This window comes from Podarcis liolepis, assembly GCF_965112155.1.
Source record: "Podarcis liolepis genome assembly, chromosome: 2".
In the NCBI taxonomy this organism is placed as follows: domain Eukaryota; kingdom Metazoa; phylum Chordata; class Lepidosauria; order Squamata; family Lacertidae; genus Podarcis; species Podarcis liolepis.
Genome location: NC_139555.1, coordinates 85,917,607 through 85,945,516, shown reverse-complemented (window position 1 = coordinate 85,945,516; position 27,910 = coordinate 85,917,607). Strand labels below are relative to the sequence as shown.

Sequence of the window (27,910 nt, the reverse complement as noted above, 5' to 3'; positions counted from 1 at the left end):
AGATGGATGGGGCTGGAGCACAGCTCTCTTCGGTTCTGCAGCTCCAATTCTGCTGGAGCCGAGGGTACTTTCCAGCAAGGAGCATGGAGAAAGCAAGCTCTCCACAGCTGCTCCTTGTTTCTGGGCAACAGATGGAACTAGGACCAGGTTGCTCCACCAAGCCTTGCCATGAGGTTCTTCTTGGCCAAGGTGGTGGTGGTGGGGTTGGCATGGAAGGATCAATGTTTGCTCTTCAATGATGTCTCAAATATTCTAAACAGTATTTTGTTTATATGTCAATAGTTGGCTTTTATGTTTTTAATGTGATGGCTCCTGAAGAAGAAAGTTCCATTCCGAAACACATTGCACTAAACATTCGTAATTGCTACTTTCGAGAACTAGTTTCTCAATTTTTTTGCATATTTTTTTTTTGGGAAGCAGAGGGTACAATCTGCCAGGGACCTATAGTTCCCTGGCCAGTGGCCCAAGTCACTGGACAATTTTTAATGTTGGCACGCTATTTCACCAGTGCAGTTGAGAGCCAGTGTGGTGTAGTGGTTAAGAGCGGTAGTCTCGTAATCTGGGGAACCGGGTTCGTGTCTCCGCTCCTACACATGCAGCTGCTGGGTGACCTTGGGCCAGTCACACTTCTCTGAAGTCTCTCAGCCCCACTCACCTCACAGTGTGTTTGTTCTGGGGGAGGAAGGGAAAGGAGAATGTTAGCCGCTTTGAGACTCCTTAAAGGGAGTGAAAGGCAGGATATCAAATCCAAACTCTTCTTCTTCTTCATTTTCTTCTCACATTTTGCGCTCACTGAGCTTTAATGGTTGGTGGGGTTGTGAGGTTCAGGGCATATATCTGCATTTATGGTGGCAAAGTGAGGTTATACAGACCTTTGGGCTGGAAGAGTTCAAAGAATTGGGAGTCAATCTATAACACACTGGTTTGGATAGTGGATGATGCTACTCAATGTATTAGTCATAAAGAACTGCTAGCATTTTTGCTTGTCACAGTGAGCTTGGAGATCACTAGGTGTTGGTGCACTACAGAAAGGTTGTCACTCGGGTTCTGGTTTGGCAGAAAACTGACCTGTCAACTTAGTGCAGTAAAGGGGAAAATGGGGAAAACAAATCTGTTGGTCTTTATATGCAACTTGGCAATCCTTTATATCCTCTATGTGTCACAAAGATTAAATCTGAAGAACGCCCCCCTCCCCATGCACACATGGGGGAAATATGGAGACAATTGTTGGACTAATGCAATGGTACCATAATCTATAAAGTACAATAAGCCTTCAACTTATGAGGGGGTTGTGTTCTGGGAATTGCACCGAAAGGCAAAAATGCATGTAGTCAAAACACACTGGGCACAATGGTGGGTGGGATTGCCCAAGTATTCCCCCCACACACAGATGCTCCCCCTGTTTTGGCCAAGTGTATAAAGCTGAATGTGCACAAGTTAAATGTGTGTAAGTTGTGGACTTACTGTACTACTGTATTCCTTTAAGTCTGTGGTCATACTTTGTATCGGTGGAGAGGAAGAGTTTGTGTGTGACAAATTGCATGTTTTGTTGGTCGTGTTTATTTAGAAAACAATGAAACTATTTTAAAATATATATTTAGTGCCGATAATCCCCAGACCAGACCAATTTGCCACTTAAACCAAAAGATGATGCTTTAAAAACCCATCACCATCAAAATGACTTTCATTTGATAGCTAAATAGAACATCCCACCGTCAGGGGCAGTGTAGTTTTTGAACGACAGGCTCTGCAGATTGACAATAGAGGGAGCTCTGCTGCCTTCATGGCCTGCTTGCGCATCTCCAGGAAGCTCCTTGCCATGCTACTTTTATTGTTTTGGTGCTTCTTGGTATTTATTTGCTCTCTACTGACCACTGCTGCAGCCTGCTTTAGTAATTCATTTATATTTTTAGCGTTTTAATCGCTTCGTTTTTATTGCTACATAGTTTCTTTTTATGGATATCCGCTGCTTTGGATATGCTGACTGAAAAGTGACTCATAAAACCCATTTAAATTAAAAGAGACGGTTTTGGGAACTGGTTGCCAGACTGAATGGGCCGTTGGTCTGAACCAGCTGGGCTTTCCTTATGTTATTAGCTCAGCAGTATAGAGATGGCTGGTAGGACAGCTTCTCCAGATGTGCCGGCTGTGGGCGATGAGACTTCTAACCCAAAACATCTGGAGGGCATCAGGCTGAAGAAAGATATCCATTAGGAACAAGGCAGCTTACATAGCCCACTGCTCAAGAAGAGCAAAGAGCAGCAACAGCCCAGCATGACTCAGGACAGGCAAGCAATAGGTAACAGAGGAAAACGTTTCAGTCAAGGGGAGGGGTCTCACTTTTAAGTTTCCCACAAGCAGCACTTAGTATTACGCCTACAAAAACCTCCAGGATTCTGTTGCTTAATGTGTGGGGGGGTGTTGTTGTTGTTGTATTTGTATTCAGTTTGAAGACTGAGTTTGTGAAGCAAACAAAATTAGCAACGCAGGCGACAGTACCCAGAACAGTTGCTTTTCACATTTCCAGCCATGAACAAAGAAGAGGATGAGCGCTCACCACCTTGGTACCCCAAACACAGACAATAGAGAGGACATCAGAGCAGGAATACCAATGAGGAACATCTTAATTCCTCCCTACATACCAGACGGCATTAAGAATCTCCTCACACAGCTCACTTTGTGGTGGTCCTCCTTATCACTTACTGGAGATGAATCTATACATTTCTGAGCAGCCGTCCAGATGCTAGGCAATTGGTTAAAGAGAAGGGGGGATTGCGGAGGCTCTGAAAAACACTGTTATAAGAAAGCATGTGTGATAATGCTGTGGTTCTGCCCCCTGGAGAGGGAAGGCTGAAATATTACTCCAGTAGCCATCTGTTATGGACTTGTTCATACATATTTTGGGGCACTGGAAAAGAAGCTGGTATATGTGTGTGAGAGAGAGACCAACCTGGAGCAGAGAAATGGTTAAACAGCTCCACCCAGGGTGGCTCTGGGAGCCTGAGCCCCAGGTCTTTTGTACTGAGTCCTGCTCTCCTACCCCTCCTCCCGCCTTTTAAAAACTTTGAAAAACAGACCTCAGCCACTTACCATCACAATTTGCTTTCCAGTTGTGGCTAGAGATGGTGTTAATCTGTGGTTGTTCAACATCATGTGTGAATGGTGTTGATTTGTGACAGGGGCATGTAAGTATATAAAAGTGTGCCTGCATGAGAGAGTCGTGTCAGATGCTGAACAAGAGTTATTTGAGTATTCGTATGTACATAAGCAGCAGCTCTTGGCACCTGATTGAGTCCTCTGCCCAATCTACCTGCAGCATACAGAAAATCCTGTTGGTGCCATGTTGCTCAGAGTAAGCCCTGACAGTAAGAGGCAGAGTTTGCTTCCCCGCCCCCCTGGAAGCCAGCCTTACTTTGCATCTATGCATATAAATTAGCATATGCAAATATGAGCCTGTGCTCAGAGTCCTTGAATCACGCAGCACTCTCTTCTCCGATTCAAATCAACCCCCACCTGAAGTGGCTTTTCTCCTCTAAAAATGTCAACCGAGTTGTATCAAATGTTCACTTAGCATCTTACCCTTCTAAGAACAAAAGGGTTTTAACAACTAATCATTCCTTAAGAACAAAAGGGTTTTAACAACTAATCATTCCTTAACCCTCACAATCTTCCCCAAAAATCGACTCCCAAGAGAAAGAATCGTATTGCAGATTAGATTTGCCGTTAAAAACGCACTGTTGGGAAGGGGCACCTAAGACAACACAGATCCTGCTTGTTTTGCCTCGGTATCCTCCAAAGAAAGACATCCACAACCTCACTGCGTCTCTGGAAGGCAAGCCCAATGTTTGCAGAGTACTTTCAAACAGACCCTCTTACAAGCCATCTACAAGCCATGCTGTCAAGCCATTTCAGCCATATTAAATCCCTGTGTGGAGTTGATGGTGCAGGGTGCAGATTGAGCATCAATGTGTCTTTGAGGACTGAATCTCCTTTGGATACAGCCAAGCATCTGTGCTAAGAACGGGATCTAGGGGCTGATCTCAGCTCCAGCTGCTTCCAGCCTCTGTAGCCAGCACCCACTTATTAAATCAGAATGTTTGATTTTGAGCTGCAAGTTGGTGGAGCATGCAAAAAGAGAAGAGAAGAAATAGGCTTTGATTAGAAGCTCATACACAGACAAAACAATTTAAACAACAGAAAGTGTTTTACTAGCATATAAACCTTTCAAAGCCACAGCTGCCTGGTTCCTAGCCACAGGCTGGATTAGCTAACAGGTTTACTATCAATGCCAGTATGATAAACTGTGAAGCTGGAGGACATCACAGTCTTTTAATCCCCTCCCCCAAATGTGACAGGTTAAACCTATATGGCCTTACTTCACTCACACTTTGATCTTTTGTGGTTTACGTATAAAAGGGCAAGAGGGTGGAATCCACTCCAGCCTTCCTCACCTTGGTGCCTCTGAGAGGTGCAACTTCCATCAGCCAGGGCCTGGGCACCAGGTAGCGGAAAGCTGGGTTAACGTGTCAGAGGCTGTTCACCTAGAAAATAAATCTGCTCATGTTTTCCTTCAGGGCGTCCCAGGAGGCCCAAAGAATAGCAGCTGTTGACAATGTGGCAGCTACAGAAATGGCAGCTATGGAACAGGCACATTGACAACAAGCAACTCTATAAACACTTGCTGGAGGAGTTGTGAGGTAGACTCAGGAACACATGGGCCACAGGAAAAGATGGGTAACTGTTGTGCACACCCTAGTCTCCCACCTGTGAGACACTTCAGAGATGTCTGCACCTATCAGTGTTTGGTTTCCTTGAAATGGAGGCCAATGGAGGTTGTGATGTCTTTAAGGCTATATTTACACATATATGCAAACCTGAGCATGGGATGGAGGGCAGGCCGGATTTAGGTTTGATGAGGCCCTAAGCTACTGAAGGTAATGGGGCCCTTTATATGTGATATTTTAGGGAGCAGGCTAGCAGGTGGGGCCCATTACTTACATCATAGGAACCTACACAACACAAAACACTGTTGCTATATGTCGGTTTTATTTTATTTATCTATTTAGGAAATGTATATCCAGGGGTTTTTTCCTTTAATTTTTTTGGGGGCCCCCAAAAGAGTGGGGCCCTAAGCTATAGCTTGTTTCGCTTATACGTAAATCCGGCAGTGATAGAGGAGCTCTCTCACACACAACCCCACTTGTCCCACTATTGCTCTCCATCGTAGGATGACATGGCATCCAGCCAGGCAAGATGGGGAAAGGCCCATCCATATAACTTGGCAACAGAGCTCATTCTTAAAGAAGCTGATGATGGATACTTAGATGAGTAGTTAAGGCCATAAGAACTGGTTTGACTGATTCAGCAGGTTTCCTCTTAGGGATTCTAACCTTACAGACACAGGATCAGAGCCATGCATATAATTCAGATTGGCTCCCCAATCCACTAGCATTTAGGGATCTGAGGAAACAGAAGAGGGGAGCAAAAGGTAGGTACCATTGTGCATAGGTTTTTAATCATTTATATTTTTAAAAAATCCAAGAAGAGGAAAAAACACTTAACGTTTTGGAGGCTCCTGGATGTGAGAAAGGGCAAAAATCCTGTGACGTCATGGCATAATTATTTCCACACCCAACCATACCCTGTTCTGCGTGCCATTTATGAAATTGGAGTCAGTATGGGTAGAATCAGTCCAACCAATGCTTCAATATGTATTATATATGTTATTCCAAAAAAAAAACACTTTTCATTATTACTAACACAGGAGTGGGCAAACTGCGTTAACTAACTATACTGAGATATAACCAGGTGGCAACTTTCTGCACTCTGCAGTCTGGAGTTGCAGCACACACCGGGAAGTGCAGAATGTGTCCAAGGAGAACTAGGCACTTCTCTCGGAACACCACTATGCTACTTAGTGGAGGCCAGCACCACAGCCTCCAGCACCCACACTGGTACTAGCACCAGTAAGTTAGCTTTCTGAATAAAAGTGGGGAATGGCATTCCCTGCATCTGGTTCATGCAGTCAGAAACACCACACTCCATTCCAGAAACAGAGTATAGTCTTCCTGACATACCCCTAGGGGGCAGCCATACCAGTGGTTTTGTCCTGGTTTTTCTGATGCTGTTCACTGGTGACGTCCACAGCCAAGTCTTACAAGAAGTACCTTTTTAAAAGTGTTCCTCACCTTCAAATTTTCTCTCTAATGTCCTGCATATAACCAACAGGAACAACAAGCTGGGGGTACTTCAATACATTTGACCAGATTCTTGCATTTCAGATAACAAGCTGGTATGTGCCTAAGGATAGGCAAGCCAAAAAGGGATAGCTCTGGGCCAGCATACCATAACCTTTATGAATGGATTCACGGTCTGGGAAAGGTTCTGATTCGCAATGCAAATCAGTGGGCCAGAAACACCTTCTCACCCCATAAATTTGCTTGTAATGAAAGTTTCTGGTGAGCTGTGCCAAACAGCCAGCAGAATATTTGATAAGTAAGAATCCTTCCACTCTGCTTAACCTATTCCCAAGTACGGTATACCTTGTGTTGCTCTTTGCAGTCTCAGGGCAGGAACCTCAAGGTTCTGCTTCTCCTTGTTTGCATATCACCTGGTACAAACACAGCCTTACTGAGTACCAACCAGACCACACTCAAGCCCCCTTGGTTCTCAAATACAGCATTGGTCCTCCAAGCATTCCTGAATAAAGTAGAAGGACAGCTGTTAAAAGTAATTATGTGTACATCACTACAGTACTGGAACACTAGTTTTGAACTGGATGGACCTGATCCAAAATCCTGGAATTCACACCTCTCATCTGCATCCCAACAGCACAGATTTGGTGCCACTTGAAACACATATGGCTTCTCAATTCACACCAAAGCTGGTTGAGGGAGTAGGAAAAATTGTATTTAACAAATTGAACGCTAAAGATTTTAAGAAAACGTCAACATTTTGACAAAGTATCAAAGTGTTTCAATTGCCACCAAAAATTTCAGGCATCTATTTTTGACAATTTTTAATCAAAACATTAAAGTAGTCATCTTGTGCCTACTGGCTATATGAAGTCCCCACATCTGCACATAACTAATGGCAGAACTGCATGTTAGACTAAAAGCACAATACCGCACCCACCCATTTAGCAACATTTGGAGGACCAGAAGTTAGCTCCATCTGACTTGCATGTAAAAAAAATGTTTATAATAAATAATTGGAAATTACTGCCTCCATTAATAATGAACTCATCCTGCACTTCTTTTACAGGAAACATTTCTGCTAACTGGTCTTATATCTAAATTGTTGGCCTTCTACTTAGCCAATATGAATGACCTTAAGCAATTTCCCGATTTTCAGAAGGTGTGCATTTCATGGGTAGACAAACTAAGGCCCAGATCTGGCCTAATCGCCTTCTAAATCCAGCCCACGGACGGTCCGGGAATCAGTGTGTTTTTACATGAGTAGAGTGTGTCCTTTTATTTAAAATGCATCTCTGGGTTATTTGTGGGGCCTGCCTGGTGTTTTGACATGAGTAGAATGTGTGCTTTTATTTAAAATGCATCTCTGGGTTATTTGTGGGGCATAGGAATTTGTTCATCCCCCCCCAAAAAAAATATAGTCCAGCCCCCCACAAGGTCTGTGGACCGTGGACCGGCCCCCTGCTGAAAAAGTTTTCTGACCCCTATTTCTTCCTTCCCAGGTTTATGATTTTAAAAAGCAGTATAAAGCACTCAAAAGAGGAACTAAATTTTGCAAAGTGATATTATTCATTCCAGTCACAAAAAGCTCAGATCCATAACAAGGAATTTTTAATGGCAGAGTTCTTAGTGACAATGCACTCCGAGTGCTCAGCTAGGAATTCTGAGTCTCTCCAGAGTACAAAGGGATTCCAGAACTTTTAAGTTTGCAGATCTAAGCTTACTTACACCCTAATTTTAAAGTTTCCCCATAAATAAGTTCACCACTAACTTTGATCAACTTTAATGGGTCTTACTTCCTAGGAAGCAATATAAAGTCTGCTTAATACTGCAGCCTTACAAGAGTGAAAATCTCACAGAACTCAGAAATGTTTCGGTTTGTGACGTCCATGATGGCTAAGCTCTGCCTCCATGGTTGGAGGCTGTGTCCTTCTGAATACCAGTTGCTGGAAACTGCAGGGTGGCAGAGTACTCTTACACTTGGGTCATGCTTGCCAGCTTCCCGTAGGCATCTGTTGGCCATTATGAGGTCAGATCTTATGTTCTTAACTGCTCAAAATTCCACAGAAGGGAAGATTTCGTCCGCGGAAGCTTCTTTTGCCACCACTGCTGTGTAATAAGAAGAGCCACACTTTGTGATGTTTCCAGTTCTTTTGTGCAACTGTCTAAAGATGGAGAAGCCCACTTGGGGGCTGGACCCGGCAATGCTGTCTCCAACCAAGGAACCCTGATGCTAGTGACCTCTTTTCTGTAATCCTCTCCACTGGTAGGCTCAGCGTTGCCAAGCACAAACTTTCCTACAGCGAAAGAGAACTCTAGAAGCAGCAGAATACTAAAAATAAGCCAGTATGATGTGTGAATTAAATGAGGGTGGCAGAAATGTGTATTCGCTACCCTGCTGCCACATCCAACCGCAAGACACCCATATAATCACACCACAGGGAACCCCATTCAATCTAACTTTTAAGTAACTCGGGGAAATTTATTGGCCAATATATAAACAAACAAACTTCATTAGCACAGAGTTAAGGCTCCCCTGGGCCCACTCATTCCCTCCCAGAATATCCTCCCAGCAAAAATGTAAACTTCACACAAACAATAAATAAAAGGTTGGACTCTGTTATACCAGAAAGGTGCCACAGTTTCCCTGGTGAACACTGATCTTTGCCATTTATCCTCACAGAACTTGTCACTTCTTTCCCATCACAACTATAGAACACACAGTCCCCTCACACCCCACCATGTTCTTCCCTGGACCAATTCACCAAATAATCTTGTTTTGCTTTGTTTTTTGGAATACTCCACTGCTCAAAGAGTGCTGAAAGGAAGTTACTAGGCGCCTTGATATCATTGTGAGTAAACACATTCCAAAGCTCTCCGTGTTCCGGAAGAGGCTCTTGCCAGCTTAATGCTTCACAAGAAAAGGCTGTCCTGGAGGTGAGGGGAATGTTATATTTTGTTAGGGTGATACCTAGTTGCAATGCAGTGATCTCAGCTGGAAAGCCCCACACTGCCAAAAGTACTAGCTTGGGGGGTCTGTGGCAGGAAGGGGGACTCATTTTGAGACTCTAGATTCCAGATGGATGATTTCCTAGGAGGAATAAGAGCTTCAGGAATGGGTTTTAAAGGACCAAAAGATGAGTAAACAGCACAAAGGACTTAAAAAAAAAAGCTTCAGAAAAGGGAGCTGGAACTTCAGGACCTCCAGAAACAGTATTTTTTATCGTTGGCATCTGTCTGTCTCGAGAGATAATGGAATGCCCCTCTGGGGCGAAGTCAAACTGCTCTGTTAGCGGCACTGAAGTTGACCTCCCCAGGGTGCAAGCCTGGGCAGTATGTATGGAGGTCTTGGGTTGCTCAGACGACAAGCCCCCTCTCCTCTGCCTTGATGATGTGGTCCAAGGGAAAGAAGAGCAATAGGTTTGGCACCAACTTGGCTGCAGGAGTTGTCAGGAGACGGCATTCAAGATGCCATCCAACCATTTTAGGGAATCGACTCTGGATATGTGTACTCCTTAGTCTTTTTTTTCTCTGGAAGATATCCCACAAGGCAGCGGAAGTTTAGGATCAAGAGTTTTCCTTCTAGATGGGCTGCCTTCCCAGGTTAATGAGCCCCATCTGTCCCTCACTTCCCTCCTCATTCACTAAAACAGAGACTCTTAAAAGGAAGTTTAATTAATTAATTCAGATTAATTTTATCAATCTGGAACAGGCTTCCATTACATATCAGAGAGACATTGTTTCTACTGCCTTTTCAGCACCTATTGAAGATCATCTTTTTTTCAACAAGCCTTTAAATAGAGCCTTTTATCCCAGTCTGTTTCCTTATTGGATATGAAATCCTTTTCATATATGAAATCTTTTCATATATGTTTTATTGTTAATGTTTTAAATTACTTAAAGATGTTTCATAGGAAGTGATTCATAAATGGAATGGAATGAAATAAAGTAAAATAAAAAGGGGGGAAGAGACATTTTTAAAGGAAGTTGAGAGAGATGAAAGATCTGAATTTCACTGTTGCTCAGTTTAGAATGCTGGAGAAGGTTTGAAAAACTGACAATACAACATCCCTGAAATAGCATAACCAAGAAAATTAGAAGATAAGTTCTAACTTGCAAAGATTGCAATCTGGAAAACAGGTCCAGGGGGAAAAAACTCCTCAGGTTTACAAAATGCTTGAAATCCCTCCCCCCCCCTCTCTCACACACACACCCACACCATCAACAAAATACTTTTACAGAATCATTAGCTCAAATGCAACATTAAAATATTACCATGAAATGTTCCTGATTGCGATCAGTGGGTAAATGCCACAAACACTGGGAAATGTCTTGCAAGAAGAACTTTAAGGGGGGGGGGGAATTCTGGGCTCTAGCACAATATCCCTTCCAGTAACTATAAATGTACAATCCTATGCAAATGCAAACACTTTAAAGCACACCCTATTGGGACATACATAGTGCGCACTGGGGCATACACACCACACATTTAAATCACATTTCTTGCAACCACCCCCACTTGAATCCTGGGAACTGTAGTTTACCCCTACACTACAGAGCTATACTCCTGCCAACCTAGCAGTTTGAAAGAACGTCAAAGTGCAAGTAGATAAATAGGTACCCCTCTGGCGGGAAGGTAAACGGCGTTTCCGTGTGCTGCTCTGGTTCGCCAGAAGCGGCTTACGTCATGCTGGCCACATGACCCGGAAGTTGTCTGCAGACAAACGCCGGCTCCCTCGGCCTATAGAGCGAGATGAGCGCAAAACCCCAGAGTCGGTTACAACTGGACCTAATGGTCAGGGGTCCCTTTACCTTTACAGAGCTATAACACACACCACCCTTAACAATCTACATTTCCCAGGATTCATGTGTGTTGATAGTGGTGATTATCAGATTTTGGAGTCCTTCAAGAGCAGGAGTAAATTTTGTTAGAGAGCAGTGTTTACCATATTGCTCAAGCAATATGGACCCTTCTAAATCAGCAATCCTGCTACTTTGGAGTTCAGTGAAGGATACAATCCTAAATACACCACCAAGTAAGTGCCGTCGAAGTACGTAGGAATTATTTTTAAGCAAATCTGCTTAGGGTCCTTTTGCTCCCAACCCGTCTTTTTCAAGTCAGTCGTCCCACTCATTTCAGCGGGGCTTGCTCCAAAGTAAGAAAGCACAGGATTGCTGCTTTGTGCCCAGATCCTGTGCAAACTTACTTGGGAGTAAATATTGTGGAATGAGGTGAGACTTCTACGTGCTCATAGGCTCAAGTTATTACTTGGGTATTATTTTCACTCAGATACTAACAGGACTAACCAATTATCAGAGTAGCTCGAGTTCAAATTGAAAGCGGGGGCTCACGTTGATTGCATGCTACTCTGAGCATAAGCAAAGGTCCTTTCCCTTCCCCGCCTCCCCCCTCAAACCCCATAGAAAACAGGCGCACCAAGGCGAGAAGTTTTTGCTCTCTGACATCCCATTCGCGATGTGCAGGGTTGGTTCGGCAGGAAAAAGAATTTTTGTAGGGTGATTCCACGTCTGTATCAGCACCACCCAGAGTCACATTTACTACCTTTTCTTGAGGACAAGGCCTTGAGAAATGAGCACCGCTGAAATTAATTGGACTTGCTTCGAAATAAACTTAGGAGGAGCCAGTGTGGATTTTCAGTTCTCTGCACTATCAGGAGCTTGGGCTGAAGACAACCAAGCAACGAACCTGATTCCGATTCTGGTCTGCAACCCAGATCTTCTGCTAGCCACAGCTCCTTCTGATATGCCTCTAAAGCTTAACATCCAAGAGTTATATATTGCACTGTATTTATAAAAGCATTTATATGCCGCTTTCTCGTGCAAAATACCAAAGCGGGTGTGCAAACTCCACGGTCTGTGTTCTGCGCGTAGCAGATCGTTAGGCTGTTGGTTTTCATACACAACGGCTTCCTGTCCGCTTGCTCCGGGTGGGGCGAGTTGGTTGCTTTCCTCCCCCTTTTTCCTGGGTCCGCATCAGGCTGCTCTCCATGGGGCCCTTGGTCTGGGATTGGTCGAACCGGTAGGAGTAGTAGAGAGAGATGTGGCTGAGGGATCCTCCCTTTTGCTAGGGCTAATTGGATCGAGTCTGAAAGCAAGATCATGTACACCTGGGAAAGAGGGCAGGAATGGCCTTGAAACGCCATTATAATCCGAGGAAAAAGGAGGAGGAAAGAGTAGGAACTTTGGGCAGCCGCGGTGGGGAAGACTGCCAGCTACGCGGAGCGCTTCCCTGTAAGTTTTTAAAAGCTCAAATATTGAACTATGTGGTGCAGTTGTTTTCATGGATTTAGTTACAGTTTTTCCTCGGGGTGAGCCTCTTACTGTTAACTCCTGTTATAATTTACTTGCTAGCCTGGGTCGTCACTCCCGACTCCATAAACCTTCCCCAAAGCCGCCCCTCTCCCCACGTGTCCCCCTTTTCTCTCCCGCGCACCATTTGCTCCTATTTTTCTCTGCACTGCAGGTTGATTCGGAATACCAAGCTATGAGCGAGCCTGTGTCTCCAGTCCGCGTGGAAGTTTTGACTCAGGTAAGCAGGAAACACCCCCCCCCAAAAAAAACCCACGTAGCTCAACCTATAGGCCTCTGTGGGAAAATAGTTACTCGAGAGGTGGTGACGGGCCGGGGCGGGTGCGCGATTTGGAATGGGTCGAGCTCAGGGGTGGTTGCGGCGCTATGCAGCCCCAGAGAGTGTGAAAGGGGCGAGGTGGTTGTGTGGATAGAAGATTTGCGGGGTTCCGGTGGAAGCCATTTTAAATCTCCTCTGGGGTCATAAATGAGAGTTGCTCCTATAGGAATCAGTGGTTGGTTAGGGGAGTTCTGACTGGGCATGCCTCCACCCTCCGCAAGCAAAGCTTAAAAGAAGTATTACTGCACTGTCCTCACTCAGAGAGGAAGGGCCTTTTTTATTTTTTAGGTGTTTCAAGAAACATTGGTGGCAGGGAGGGGCAGCTGCCCCCCCAGTCAATAAAAATCGATAAAAATACATAGCTAACTGAGGTTTTGCCCACCCCCCCAACAAAAGGCCTGCCCCACCCAAAAAAAAATCTGGCAGTGTCCATGCCTGCCATCACAAATACAGCCCATTATGTCCATATTGCAGGTTGGGGACGGCTGCTGGGAGATACTGCTTATGCCAGCCCTTCAGTCTGCTAGTAATATGACAGGTTGTGGGTTCAGGTGATTTCTAGCCTAAAATCCCCTGCATTAAAAGACCACTTAGGTTGTAGCCAAGGTCAGTCTAGTCACACTGCCACCTGCTAGCCCAAATCCAATACTTGGCTATGTGCAAAAGCCTTGTCCTCTATTAACTTGCATGCAGGCATGTTTCACTTTAAAAGCATCGTTGGATATATCTGAAGAGAATTGGGCTGTGAACATATTTGGGGGCATGGGTGTGTGACTTCTGCCCATGATGCCAGATCACAGCTGCCTTAGAACCTTGGATTTCTCCAGTGACTTTTTTGAGCTTCTCCTTTCTGGGTGTAGAAAAGAAAAGGGAAAACCAGTCTTGAGTGCAGTCGTTAAGGCTGTAATCCTCCACATCCTTGCCTGGGAGTAAGCACCATTGAAACTGACTAGGCTTCCTTCCTAATATACTTATATAAGGTTACATTTTCTGTGCCTATAAAGGAAGCGGCTCTGTTAGTACAGTCAGTTGCATTCTTCATGCAAAGGTGGAGTTATTTGTTGCATCCCCACTTCCATGTTGAGTAACATGGGAATGCTAATGCCTGACTTGGATTGACTTTTTTCCTAACGTTGTTCCTGTCAAAATGGCTACCTGCAATTTATTTATTTATTTATTTATTTCTGATCTTACTCTGTAGGGATCACTCTTTCATGTAAATTTTTATTACTTAGTACCTCTATCTTTAATTTATAGCAAAAATCAACACTTTAAATGCATTTTGGACTTCAGTTTGGAACATGATTTCTCAGTGCTGTCCATATTTTTTCTATTCCAACAAGGGAAATATAAAAGTGTCACATTTGGCAGAAATAATCTCGAGATTAGATCTTCATGAAACCATTTTTATCGTGTTGATTTTCTAATTTTCGTATTAAGTTGTTTTTAACTAGTCAGCAGTACAAAGTACTTGCTAATCTTTCCACTCTTCTACACTTATTTTGCTGCAGTTAATTTCCTAATGAGCAGGTCAGACCTAATCAAGCAAATGGCCTGAAAGTGTATGATGGATATTACAAGGAGGTAGCAGGTGGAAAGAATGAATAGCGGCAGAGTTGGAGGGTGGGGAACCTGGGTTCAAATCGCTGCTCAGCCATGGAGTCCAGCTGCAGTTCAGTCCTATACTTTTTGTTGACTTCTGAGGGGGGAGGGTTTCCTAATGATGCTCATGGTGCTTCCTGGTTTGCAGTTCCTTGTTCAACAAAAAAAGTACATGAGCAGCTTAAATAAGGAGCAGAAATTGACATACTTGGGTTTCTCCCTCACCCCAACCTTGGGTCACACCAGATCGTACACATACCCCTACAAAGACACTGTTCCCTTAGCCTTGGTTTGGCTCCAAACAGTTTTGTGGGCTTTGAAACACTTTTCTGGAGGAAAGCTCCACTCACGCTCCCATTCTCTGCAGCTCCAAGCCCATGGCATTGTATCGGAATACATCACCTACCCTCGTGTAACCTTCTCGTCTGCCTCTCGCCTCTGTGTCCGGCACAGCCCTCCTGGGGACTCCTCCCGGCAATCGCTGACGCTCTTGGATCCCCGTGCATCTCCCAATGAGGATCAGGCTCCGCCAAACTGGACTTTGCATCATGTGCAAGGGGCTCTGGCTAATCCTAGCCGTCCACTGCTTGCTGTCAGAGGTACAGTCATACCTCGGATTACAGCCACTTCAGGTTCCTTTTTTTCGGGTTGCGGATCGCCGAAACCCAGAAGTACCGGAACGGGTTACTTCGGGTTTTGGTGGTCGTGCATGCACAGAAGCGCCGAATCACAACCCGCGTATGCGCAGACGTGGATTGTGAACACTGCGGGTTTGCAACTCGAGCGTCCATGGTATTTCATTAATAGGAACGCTATCTGGTTATTGGAAAGTAGAGTTGAGCAAAGGAGAGGAAGTCGGGGTGTTGTGTGTTACTAAATTCGCCACAGACTAGACCCACTGAAATGAGTGGGCCTAAGTTACAAATGTCCTTAAATTTCAGTGGGTCTGCTCTAGAGTAGGACTTGCGTTGGAAGCAATCCAGTGTGGATTGGGGTGAAGGGGGAAAAAATGGGAGTGATGGAAAGCGAATGCTAGAGGGTCATTTTGGTACTTAAGGGGGAGGACTTGTGTTATTGCAGAGAAGTAAAGGGCTTGAATTGAACTGAGGTGTCTTTGAGTGGGAGATGGGCTTAGAAGAAGGAAGGTGGTAACACCGTCTGGCTGCCATTTTATTTTGGGCAGTGGTTCTAAAACTGGGAGAGGTTGGAGTATTTGTTTTCCCTTGAGACAGCAACATTTCCAAAGGAATTCTTTGTCTCTGACCCATTTAATGTTCTGGTAATGCCAAGCGCTCTCTCTGCAGCCTTTGGAAACATCAAGTCATTTCTGGTGAATGAGCTGCCATGTCCCAAAGTTCTCATTTGTAGCTTTCCGTATTATTTACCTGCTTTCTATTTGGTTGTGGGGGCTTCTCATTCAGTTTTGCAGAAGAGACACAGGTGCACCTAAAATACAGTGAATTGTCTGTTTTATAAATTGAGGGGCCTTCACTGTCAAGCGGCTCCACTCCCTCAAACCGCAGCAGTTGTCTTAACCTTCCCTCCTCTTCCTTCTAGCGGGGCAGCTGGCCCAGGTCTACGACGTGGACCAGCGTTCCTTAAGATACCAGTGGGAATTTGCTCATCCTATTGAGTACTGGGTGTGGTTGAACGCTGACATTCTGGCTGTGGTGACAGAGGAGGATGTCTTCCACTGGACCGTAAAACGTGAGTGTTCAAGGGACTTGGGGAAGATGTTGTTAGGGTGGCTATAATGAAAGAATCCTGGGCAGGGGCAGGTTGTAGGCAGAATGATGAATGGAGTTAAGTGGTGAAACCAAGGGTGCTTGGTGGATGGAGTTGGGAGTAAAGGACAAAGGACACATGCATTGTAGGAGAGGCAGGCTGTCTAGTTTATGGGATAAGTTAGTGATTATTGAAGGGAATTATTGCGGAAGCAGTATGCTGGCGTTGCCTCAACAGTCTACTGTGATGAAAATTAAAAGCAGAGGGGTAGTTTGAGGATCTATCCATGGAGGATTGTCCTAAAGCAGCAAAGTGCCCTTTGAAGCAGACTCTCTCCCCCGGGGAAGCTGTTTCAATTGACACTTTGCTCAGCTTCTCCTTTAAGTGGGCGGGGGCAGCAGTGGCGCCATATGCAGCCCAGCCCCCTTAAAGGAGAAGACAGAGCACTTTAATCTTGGCACATTAGCTCATTAGATTAAATCCTGCTTCCTCAGCTGTGTGATCCTGTTGCCACCTAGGAACAGGACGGCATAGCCAGTGCAGGATTAAACCCTGTCCTCCCGCCCATCAGCTGACATAATCACTGATGGGTGGGTGAGTGTGGTTTAGGTGCAGTGGTGGCCAAACTTGGCCCTCCAGCTGTTTTTGGACTACAACTCCCATCTTTCCTAGCTAACAGGACCAACGGTCAGTGATGAAGGGAATTATAGTCCCAAAACAGCTGGAGGGCCAAGTTTGGCCACCACTGGTTACGGAACGGGCCTGGCATGTCCAATTGAACCCCTTGGCCAGAAGTTCCCTACTTAATCTATCTAGTAAGCCATATGAATTGAGCAGAAGACCTTGACTCCATTCCTTGTCTGTAATCTCCCTTCAAGGTTCCGGACCAAGTTGGCAGTTTAGCCGACATGAACGTCTCTGTGGCATGGAGGTGGTAGGATATCAACGGGATGCCAGTCATATGTGGATGGCTCTCTCTGCTCTAGGACTTGAGCAGGTACATAATTCTCTGACCCCATGGCTGTGATATGTCTTCTGTTTCTATTTTATATTTTTAAAATATTTTAATTAAGTTTTACATAACACATTTCAATTTAAACATATCATTCACCTTCACATTTAGGATTCTCAGAATCCCCTGACTTCCCACCACCCTTCTCTGGTTTTCATTGTCAATCCCTTTTTCTTTCAGCTTATCCATTAAAAAAAAAAATGTTAAAAGTTAAGTCTCTTGTTTCTAAACTCATTACAGTGGTACTTCAGGTTAAGTACTTAATTCGTTCCGGAGGTCCGTACTTAACCTGAAACTGTTCTTAACCTGAAGCACCACTTTCACTAATGGGGCCTCCTGCTGCTGCCGCGCCGCCGGAGCACGATTTCTGTTCTCATCCTGAAGCAAAGTTCTTAACCTGAAGCACTATTTCTGGATAAAAAAATTCCTTCCAGTAGCACCTTAAAGACCAACTAAGTTAGTTCTTGGTATGAGCTTTCGTGTGCATGCACACTTCTTCACACGAAAGCTCATACCAAGAACTAACTTAGTTGGTCTTTAAGGTGCTACTGGAAGGAATTTTTTTATTTTGACTATGGCAGACCAACACGGCTACCTATCTGTAACTGACACTATTTCTGGGTTAGCGGAGTCTGTAACCTGAAGCGTATGCAACCTGAAGCGTCTGTAACCTGAGGGTACCAGTCTACACGGCTTGGTGGCTCTGTTCTAACCCAGATATAGCCAACATTGTGCCTCAGATATCGTTGGACTCCAGTTCTCACCAGCCCTAACTGGCATGGCCCAATAGTCAGGGATGGTGCGAGTTGTAGTCTAAGCGCCATTGGCTACCCCTGCTCTGAATCTCTCTCTCTTCGTTTCCTTCTCACAGAGCCAAGTTGTGGGCCTGACCCAGCTGTATTGGCGAGGGGGCCCACTGTCTCAGGTCATAGAAGCCCAAGCAGTAGCCTTGCCTCAGCACAGATTTTCCAGGAATCCAAAACCTTCAACATCCCTCTTAGCTGCTGTGCGGAGAGGCAAGGAACAGGCTGGACAGGTGACTGGGGCTTAGTAAGGATGGGCAAAGAAGAAGTTGGGAGCCAAGGTCTACTGGGTAGGGAGCCAGTAAAGTCTCTAACTCTGCACTTGCTTCTTGTTTGTGTCTGCAGTTTCATGTGGTAGAGCTAGGCCCACATCAGCCAGGGAACGCCGCCTTGCTTAGTGCCCGCGACACCTTGCCTTTCAAGGGGACTCAGTTAGGGGACTTCCCCAGTGCAGTACAGGTGAGTTTTGCCTTGGAGACAGTTGGCTTATGGACCTGCTGAACCTTGGACAACAACTTCTCTCATCCCCATGCTGACTGGGTCTGATGGGAATTGTAATCCAAAACATCTGGAAGGTGTCAGTTGGGCTGATGTAGTTGGTGGTGGGGTTTTTTTGTGCCTTCCCCATCTAACTCAGTGGATGTCTGGCTATTTGATCCAGAGTTGGCGGTCATGTTTTCCAAGTGCCCGGGAGTAGTTGGGACAAGGGGAAGAAGCTTTTAGGGCATTGTTGGGGAACCTCTGGAACTCCAGATGTTGCTGAACTACAGCTCCCATCAGCCCCAGAAAACATAGCCATGGGAGTTGTAGTTCATCAACAGCTAGAGGGCCAAAGGTTCCGCATGCCTGTTTTTGGCAAAGGGTGCCTAACCTCTTCGGGCCTGGGGACTCGTTTCTAAATCTAAAACTTCTGTGGCCATCACAAGATATCAATTTCACACAAGGAAAACTGCCTGTGCTTAGAACTCCCTCACTGCCTGAAAAAACAGGCAAAACATGGGTTGTCCGTCCCCCCCACAGACAGACACCAAGAGCAGAAACAAAATAGACAAAAGAAGCAGACAGGGATGCCCTAAACTAACAAACAAAATATTTTTTTATTAAGGGAGGTCAGGGCCCCCTGGATGGGTGATCTGAGAGTGCCATTATGCACTCAAGAGCCATGCTGGTAATCCCAGTCAGAGTATGGTTAAATAGTATTGATGTGATGTGGGAAGGGGACTGATTCAGACTTCTCAAGCAACTGCTTTTCTATCCTTTTAGTTCCTGCCCCACTTGGGTGTGGTGGTCATTCTTACCAAGCATGCTTTTCTCTTCCTTGCTGACGTGGAGACGGCACAAACCATCCATCGCATCCACCTGGTCTTAGATATCCTTTTCGCTACTGTACTTGATGATGAGAAGCCCCACAGCCTGCTGGGAGTTTGCCGTAGTGGCAAGGTGAGTTAGAGGAATGGAGGGACTTAAGTGTTGGGGTGGAAATGAAGTGAAGGGGGGGGTGAGGTCTGGGAGCCATTGACTTCGGGTTACCTAAACTCCCCTTTGTCTTTGCTGCTCCCCCAGGTGCTGTCTATCTCTATCTGTCCATATGCTCTGTGTCAATATATCTCCCACCATCCTACCAGCCTCTGCCTTTCCCAGCGGGTGCTACAACTGGTGGGCCAGATTCCTGCTCCACGGAAAGCCATTTCTGTGGAGTGACTTCTCCTCACCCAAAATACTGAGATGGAACGCTTGCAAGTGCCTCAAAACTGTTTTCATTCCTAGGTGGATCTTATGGGGGCTTTGGGAAAGGCAAATTGAAAGCATAGGAACAGGGTGATGTCCATAGCAGTAATGTGGATGCCTGCTGAGCTGCTATGGAAGCAGAGAAGAAAGAATTGATAATTTTTGTGGGGAAAGATGACTCTTAGAACTATGAACGTGAATGTGATGTTTTGGGTATATTGGAGATTTTTTTATGAGGAGCAAAGAGGGTGTTATTTATGCTGCAGGGGGCATTGGCATTGACTATATATGTGTCTGGTGGTGGTCTCTGCCTGCTATATTGTCTGGCTTGCTTCCCTTTTGAAAGGGGTGCTGATCTTGTGGCAGCTGTGTGCCTTGTCTCCAAGGAACACTGGGTCATTGGTGCAGCGGAGGCAAGAGCTTCTATCCACAGCTCTGCCTTTCCCACCTTCTAGGTCATGACCTGCTGACTTACCATTGCTTTGAAAAAAAATAAAAATAAAAGGAAGCTGAGTGGCTTATTTACATACCTACTAGTCATTCACATAGGGAGCCAGAATGACAAATTTGCCAGTGTTTCCACAACAAAGGTGCCATTTTAAATTAATATCTGTCTGGTGTGAGCAAGTTTTTTGGGGGATTTTCCCAAGACGTGAAAATACTCAGGACTTTGTGTGTATGTATGTATAAATATAGTGGGTTGTTGTTGTTGTTGTGTTTTATTTTCTGGCAATATTTGGTCAAAGGGCAGTTCAGCATATGAATAAAATACACCTCCACCCATCTACAGCCAGTGTGGTGTAGTGGTTAAGAGTGGTAGTCTCGTAATCTGGTGAACCGGGTTCGCATCTCCGCTTCTCCACATGCAGCTGCTGGGTGGGGGAGGAAGGGAAAGGAGAATGTTAGCCGCTTTGAGACTCCTTAGGGTAGTGATAAAGCGGGATATCAAATCCAAACTCCTCCTCTTCTTCTCCTCCTCCAGTCAATAATTGTGTCTCCCACTGTAGATGCTTAGGAAAGAACATCGAAAGCACATCCTGTCCAGCACTTTGTTCTCATTGGGGGGGGGGGGGAGGCAGTAATATGCCTATGGGAAGCCCAAAGGCAGGGCCTGAGCATCAGGTCATTATCCCTCCTTTTGTTTCCAGCAACTGGTATTCAGACGCATACTGCATCCAGTTGTGGAGGCAGAGCTTAGCCGGCATGGCTAGTAGCCGTTGATAGCCTTAGAGACAGGTAGGTCTGCTGTAGTAAAAAAATAAATAAAAAAAATCTCTTCCACTAGCACCTTAGAGACCAACTAAGTTATTGGTATGAACTTTCATGTGCGTGCACACTTCTTCAGATAACCTTGATAGCCTTATTCGTCATGAATTTGCTTAATCCTGTTTTAAAGCCATCTAAGTTGGTGGCCATCACTGTGTCCTGTGGGAGTGAGTTCTGCATTTTAAGTGTGCGCTGCGTCAAAGGGGTCCTTTCTTTTGTCTGGTCCTGAATCTTCCACCAACCAGCTTCATTGGATGTCCCCAGTTCTGGTGTTGCGAGAGGAGGAGTAAAACTCTGTCCACTTTCTCCACACCTCTTTTGTGTCATCTCTTCCTTGCCTCCTCTTTAAACTGTGAACCCTGGGTACAAATTCCTTTACTGTCTCTGCTCTCAATCTCCAGGCTTGTTCAGTTCCACTCTCAGTCCCTCTTCCAGGGGAACTTTGAGAACTGGCACTCTGTGAGGGAGAACAGGGATCTTAACAACTCAAGCGACACTGCTTAGGATTCTTTGGGAGAAAGCCATGACTATTTAAAGTACTGTGGTGATGCTTAAAATGTATGGTGTGTATGGGCCCATGAATTCCTTGGCTTGTGTTTTGGGGAGAAATAAGGAGAGGGATCTGGGAGGCAAGAAAAAGCAAGCCACCTAAAGCATACACTTGCAGACACTTTCAAATATCCTACATGCATTGGTCCTCAGAGCCATTTCCAACTCTCAGCTGCTTTGGGGTAGCAGCCACGGACAGCGCGTTGACCTCCAGAGTTTATGCTGGCTGGGGCTGGTAGGTGTTGTAGCCCAAATGTCTAAACAATACCAGGTTGGCAGTGGCTGCCCTACAGCAGAATGTGAGGCACCCTGTAGGCACTTGCCACCTCTTATTTCTGTGGCTTTTCCTTTCTCTTCCCCCTTTATGCTTGTTGAATGCAAGAAGCATTTGACCTCAATCTGTCTGGTTTGATTAGAGTCCCAAGATGCTTCTCCCCTTCCTCGCCACCCCCATACATGGAATTCTGTCACAGCTGTGAAGCCATCTTTTTCTTTGTTGGCATATAAGCTGCAGAGAGCAGTTAATGGCTGTAATGGAGGGCAGGTGGAAGTGAGAGAAGAGAATGGACTGTAGCTTGACTGTTAGAAAGAGGCCACTTGTATTTTGCTGGCTTACGTTAATTATGAATTGGTAGTTGAAAAGGCCAGTGGGGGGAATTATTTGCAGGGGGAGAAACAATAAAGATGGAAGAAAGCAAATGCCACACTGACATCCATATTTCACAGTAGATTTTGTACATACGTTTTCCCTGAGGTGTCCTAGCCTGAGGTGGTGGACACGACACATTAGGAGCTGAGATCGGGTATTAATAAAATAAAAGTTACTTGGCAAGTTATGAAAACAATATTCCAACCTAATAGAATCCAACCCTCTATGTAAGCATAGATGAATCTGTTCAGCATGTAGCATAACTATAAAAATTAACAAAAGTCTTCTGTTTAGGTTAATATCAGATGTGAGAAGTCCAGTGCGGTTATGTAGCTAGCTTCCCACAAACTGAATGCTGATTCAGCCATCAGTATTTTCTGCACTCCTTTCATTTCACCTGTGCTATTGGCTTTTTTTTTTTAAGTGGGTGCATCTTTGGGGGTTTTTAATGGGAGGTGTATTGATGATGTCACAGGTACTAGCCAGCCGGTGCCATCTACAGCTGGGTTTCTTACTTAAAACTCAAGTTGCAGAATAGGGTTCCCTTACCAGAGGCTCTCCAGAGGAGAAAGTCCATTTGGATGGAGTATAGTGCTCCTATACTATCCCCATGGCTCTACAATTGTTACAGCTGTAGGTTTGCTGATCGTAAAGAAGCTGCTGTCTCTCAAGAGCTATTCTCTAGGGAGACAGTGGCATCTTTATGTGACAGGATAAAGAAAGACCTTGCCGCTGTGTTTTTGAGAAGAAACTAGAAGAGTGGCAGGGATTTATTCCATTCATCAATGTCTCTTCCTCCCTCACCCTGCTTTTACACACACACACACATTCCTCTATCTCCTCAGTGGGAAATTCTACATTTCAGCCTGATGATACAAGAAAAACTGCCGTCAGGGCAGGAGGCCAAATGCCAGTATAGAAAAAAGTCTCTGAGTCAGATGCAGATACAAAATGAAACTTCTGCCTTCCATGTCAGAGTGAGTAGCACAAAGTATAGCTTCAGGGGGGGAAATCCAATAGACACCAATTAAATGCATGACTTGGTTGCTGCTGCCACTGCTGCTAGTGGCTCCTTGCTGGTGGCTGCTGCATACGACTGGTCATAGCGGGAGTGGCAGAGGCTGTGCATGGTTCCCATGCTGCTGCGGCTTAATGTTGCAAAGCCGTTTGGCGACTTTTGGCCTCTTCTCCTGTGTGTCTGGCTTTTCGCTGCTTTGCGTGCTGGCAGCGCGAAGCTGAGCTGTTTGATTGTGACCTGAAGGTAAAATCCGACGCATGCTTGCTGGGGAGTAAACAGGATTGGATGCAATGGGAGTAACTTCTGAGCAGATACTAGACATGTATTCTGAGCAGACAAGTCTAGTATTGATTGCCAGTATATACACACATTAATGTGTGTGGTGTAGTGGTTTGAGCGTTGGGCTTTGACGCTGGAGCCCAAGTTCAAATCCCCATTCAGTTGCATAGCTGAGCACTAATAGGACTTGAGTAGCCTTAGGAAACTTTCGAGAGCCAGCATGGACTAGGACCTTGGCAGCGAAGCTCACTGGGTGATCTTGGGCCAGTCACTGCCTCTCAGTGGCTGTGAGGATAATATGAAGAGGGGGAGAACAACATACACATCCTTGAGCTCCTTGGAAGAAAAGTGGGATCTTAATGTAGTAATTACATACATCTGCACTCAATACAAGCTTGCATCCACTTGTCACTTAGGAGATTTCTCATTTTAGAGGATCTGGAGAGGGAGCAAAGTATATTTTGTAAAATGCTGTGGGGCTGAGCTGGATAACATCAAGGCCTCCTCCAGCTAAGTGGTTCTGTGCTGGAGTCTGAAATGACTGCTTGAAGGGTCAAACCTGCCAAACACATCATCTGCCATAGAAGCTAATCGTTGGAGATGATGATGATTTTAATTTGTATTAAGTAATCACAACTGGAAACAACCACAACATTCAAACAAACAGTTTTGAGGCTTTTCTAGAAGAAGAGACCTTTTGGGGAATGGGACTTCTCTTCCCCCTTCCAGCTGTGCGGCGTGTACTAGTTTGGTCTGTATAAGGTGTGAGCAAAGGAAGTGACTTGAGGGGGGTTGCCTGTAGACTGAACAGCAGACACAAACAAATCACCTGGTTCACAGTCTTCCTCTGTGGTAAGTTGTATTTCTGTTTAAAGGAAAGTTTGTTTGTTTTTTAAATTACCATACAGTGGTACTTTGGGTTACATACGCTGCAGGTTACAGACTCCGCTAACCCAGAAATAGTACCTCGGGTTAAGAACTTGGCTTCAGGATGAGAACAGAAATCGTGCTCCAGCGACGTGGCAGCAGCAGGAGGCCCCATTAGCTAAAGTGGTGCTTCAGGTTAAGAACAGTTTCAGGTTAAGAACGAACCTCAGGAATTAAGTACTTAACCCGAGGTTCCACTGTATTTGAATTTTATGCAAATTTGGATCAGGTGCAGGGGGTGATGCACTTCATCTATTTTTATGCTGCAGAAGAGTCTATCCTTGCCCCCCCACAATCGGATCAGCTAAAGGAGAGGTGTGGGATCACTTCTCACTCTGACACCAGACATATGAGTCCTGTAAATCTTTGGGTGTAAGGCTGTATATACAGCACACGCACAAAATAATAATGGTTTTGCCCTCACAAAGCTATAATTCGCAGCATCCTTAACAAACTGCAGTTCCCAAGATTCTTAGGATTCTTTTAAATCTATGGTGTGTATGCTGCCTAAGTCTCAAGTGACCCAGAAAACCTACTAAATTGGGAAGTAATTTCGTTGTCCCCGAGAGGGGGCAATGACAATAAAGATATTATTATTATTATTATTATTATTATTATTATTATTATTTATTATTAAATTCCAAAGATCTAAAAACAAGTTTCAGTGTTGTCAGAAACACCAGTGTTAGGTACACCAGCATTTTCTGCAGCAACTGTGTAGCATGGATGTCCTCTATGGATGTATAAACACCTGGTAACTGATGTAATAACATCAAGGGTGCAGTATCAGGCATATATAAACATCAGGAAACCCAACTAAATGTTTAAAGTGGTGTAAGATGCCAGTATGAGCATTGGTGATTTCCAAACTTCCATGCTTCCTCAAATGTAGAGGTCCTCTGCGTTCTACTGTATACATGAGATATCATTTCCATGGTTACATTTGGGAGTTGACTAATACATTGTTACCCTAGCCTAGAGGGCACCAAATAGTTACTCAGTTCTCAAGGAAACCAGCATCAAATGATTATTATTTTTTGGGAAATCTGGATTGGGGTTATGCACTTCTCTCTTCCCCTGAAAGAAGGCTGATTGGTTGCATTCCACACACAACTTTGCTTCCATGCTGTAATTACGAGGTCTGCATTTAGGCTGCACCCACTTACTTGGAAGTAAGTCCCATTTAACTCAATCAGACTTCCTTCTGAGGGGATATAAGATTGCACTCCCTGCGGATTAACTTTTGTAGATCAATTGGTTTAAAAGGTGGCACCCCTCCCCCCCAATTAATGAGGCAACAGATGTGGGGTGGTGGAGGAATGATTTGTAGTATGAGAAATTACAAACAAAATGGATAGCAGATATATGAGAAGATACATCTTCCTTTGTCTCCACACAGAAGGGACGGTAGAGGCTTTGGGAAGATGGAAACATGGGCATCCTGCAAAAAAAAAAAAAGGAAAGGAAAGGAGAAATCCCCCCTCCTTTGGATCTATTGTTTATTCCTATGCAAATTTATGCGATTAATTGATTAAACATTATATGATTAATCATCTAAGATTTATTTAATGAGGTGACAGCCCTAATTGCCATTAAAATTGCTCCTGCCTGCCACCGAAAAGTTAACACTGCTTCAGCAATAATTATGCCTCTGCTCCGTGTTTGCTAGTGAAGGCTCACACAGGCTTTTAACCTGCTGTGAAGATGGTCTCCACCAAGGGGAAGAAGCGATATTGTTCTTTCTGCCTGGGCACAAAATGAGTGCTAGATTGTATCTTATTTCCTGTAATAAAAGCAGGGAGAATGCCAAGAGGAACCGAAACAGCACCAGAGGTTATGGGAGCAGGGACGGCTGAAGCTGTTGCACTGCCTGAGGTGATGATACCTCTCATCTGCCATTTACAAAAGGACTGGTGTGTCAATGAGACAGAATACTCCACTGCTCTCAGAGATGACAAGCTACTTTTAACAGGTGTAGGTCGTGGTGCCTGGCACACAGCTCAGCTCACACTGTGGCCCTCAGTGTTTGCTACCCAAAATGGCTGCCTCACTTTGCCTCGTGGTGGTTGTCTCAATTGGCCACCTGGTAAGGCTGGGCCTAGTGGGGTCTGGTGCCTGTTGGGCCTGGGAGGGTGGAAGGCAGGGAGGTCAGCCACAGGGGCAACCAAAGCAAATGGCCGCCAGAACTAGAGCCCATGAGAGGCCAAACCAGCTTATTCTGGTATCCTTCCCTCCTGAGTCCTGCAAAGACAACACTGACTAAAGAAGAGGAGGAGGCTGAAATCCAGTGTCACCCACTAGGCTGGTAAGGAGGTAGACAGGTGGGGGCTGGCTTAGGGGAGCTCGGTGGGGCAATGACCCACTTGCCTATATGAAGTAGCCTCCACTGGCCGGGGAAAATCAATAGCTCCTAACAGGGCTTTTTTAAAACCAGAACTCAGTACTGGCATCTCTCAGGTGGACACCATTGCCATTGTAAGAGAACGAGGGAGGTGTTTGTGGTGAGTTCCAGATCCTCTTTTTATAGAAAAATAGAGAAGCTAAATTCCAACCACACAAAAGCCAAAGATTTATTCTCTCTCTCCCCCTGCCCCCAATATCCCCATCTTCTATTCGGGCAACCAAGAGGTCAGTTCAAGGACACATGCCAAACACAGAGTGGTGACAGCAAGATATATGGCCTGAGGAGAGGGGAGGTAGCCTTAGGAGAGACCCAAAGACTGGCTAGAGCTTTCTGGAGGGCTATGTTGGACTCCTGGGTGTGAGGTTCTGCACCTCTGGTGAAGAGGTAACAAAACTGACATAGTGCCGTTGTTGTTCGTAGAATTTACTTATATAACTATCCCTGACATGAAGCATAAGCAAGGTATATATGAGCAAGCTCTACAAATTCTCCATTGGACTCTTGGGGTAGGGTGATTTCATCTTCTGCATTAGAAGAGCTTAAAGGACTGAAACAGATGGCAGCGCTTGACTGTGCAAGCATTACACACACTTCATCATGTATAAATGCACTTACCATATGAGCTTGTTTGCGGTCTATTTGCAGAGCTAGCACTCAACGTTTGTAGGGCCCAGGCAGGTGCACGGTTGGCATGCCAGCTCTACATACCAATGGGCTGGCTCACGTGGTAAGAGCATTTACACAATGGTGCACATATGAACAACTCACACAGGCAAACACTTTACATGCAGCCACCACCATACTGCTTTCCAGGGTCAGCTTTATAGGGTGACAAGGGTGGGGCATTTGCCAGGGCCTCGTGAGATCAGTGGAAGGCCCACTGCTGTAATGGCCCTACCATTTCTACTTGGAAGGGATGTATCCAAGAAAACTGGTTACAGCCTAAAGTAATTATCAGTTTAAATGTCCCACCTCCAGGTTTAGAACTGGGGGCACCATGCCCAAGGGCCCCCAAAATCTTTGAGCCAACACTGCTGTTTTGGCTGCAGTTCTGTCCTGCGGATGGTGACAGTGTTACACAGAAGGGTAGGGTTTGGCATATTGC

The 27,910-nt window shown here is 45.2% G+C and overlaps 1 protein-coding gene and 1 long non-coding RNA gene across 11 annotated transcripts in view; one reads left to right on the top strand and one right to left on the bottom strand.

Annotated features, from left to right (window-relative positions):
* LOC310700189 (clathrin heavy chain 2-like) overlaps positions 1 to 25,863 on the top strand; it is a 46,438-nt gene extending 20,575 nt beyond the window's left edge. For 3 of the 9 annotated variants that reach the window (XM_083489383.1, XM_083489384.1, XM_083489382.1), the window contains exons 3-10: positions 12,679 to 12,744; positions 14,813 to 15,044; positions 16,003 to 16,152; positions 17,049 to 17,167; positions 18,054 to 18,218; positions 18,331 to 18,444; positions 19,249 to 19,425; positions 19,549 to 20,502. In XM_083489383.1, coding sequence (XP_083345509.1) covers positions 12,700 to 12,744; positions 14,813 to 15,044; positions 16,003 to 16,152; positions 17,049 to 17,167; positions 18,054 to 18,218; positions 18,331 to 18,444; positions 19,249 to 19,425; positions 19,549 to 19,686 — 1,140 coding nt within the window. In that variant the 5' untranslated portion in view covers positions 12,679 to 12,699 and the 3' untranslated portion in view covers positions 19,687 to 20,502. Of the gene's footprint in view, positions 1 to 6,757; positions 9,132 to 11,643; positions 11,917 to 11,987; positions 12,447 to 12,678; positions 12,745 to 14,812; positions 15,045 to 16,002; positions 16,153 to 17,048; positions 17,168 to 18,053; positions 18,219 to 18,330; positions 18,445 to 19,248; positions 19,426 to 19,548; positions 20,503 to 25,800 lie in introns of those variants that run through there. The other 6 variants (XM_083489381.1, XM_083489380.1, XM_083489377.1 and 3 more) reach the window with 6 other exon arrangements.
* LOC310700236 lies at positions 4,013 to 8,119 on the bottom strand. Of its 2 annotated transcripts, XR_014522517.1 has the most exons (3): positions 7,991 to 8,119; positions 6,543 to 6,699; positions 4,013 to 4,108 (listed from the first exon to the last, which is right to left on the bottom strand). It is a non-coding gene; the product is annotated as an uncharacterized lncRNA (long non-coding RNA). The 2 variants fall into 2 exon arrangements; XR_014522518.1 differs by lacking the exon at positions 4,013 to 4,108 and having other exon boundaries at positions 5,494 to 6,699.
* Positions 25,864 to 27,910: the final 2,047 nt, after the last annotated feature.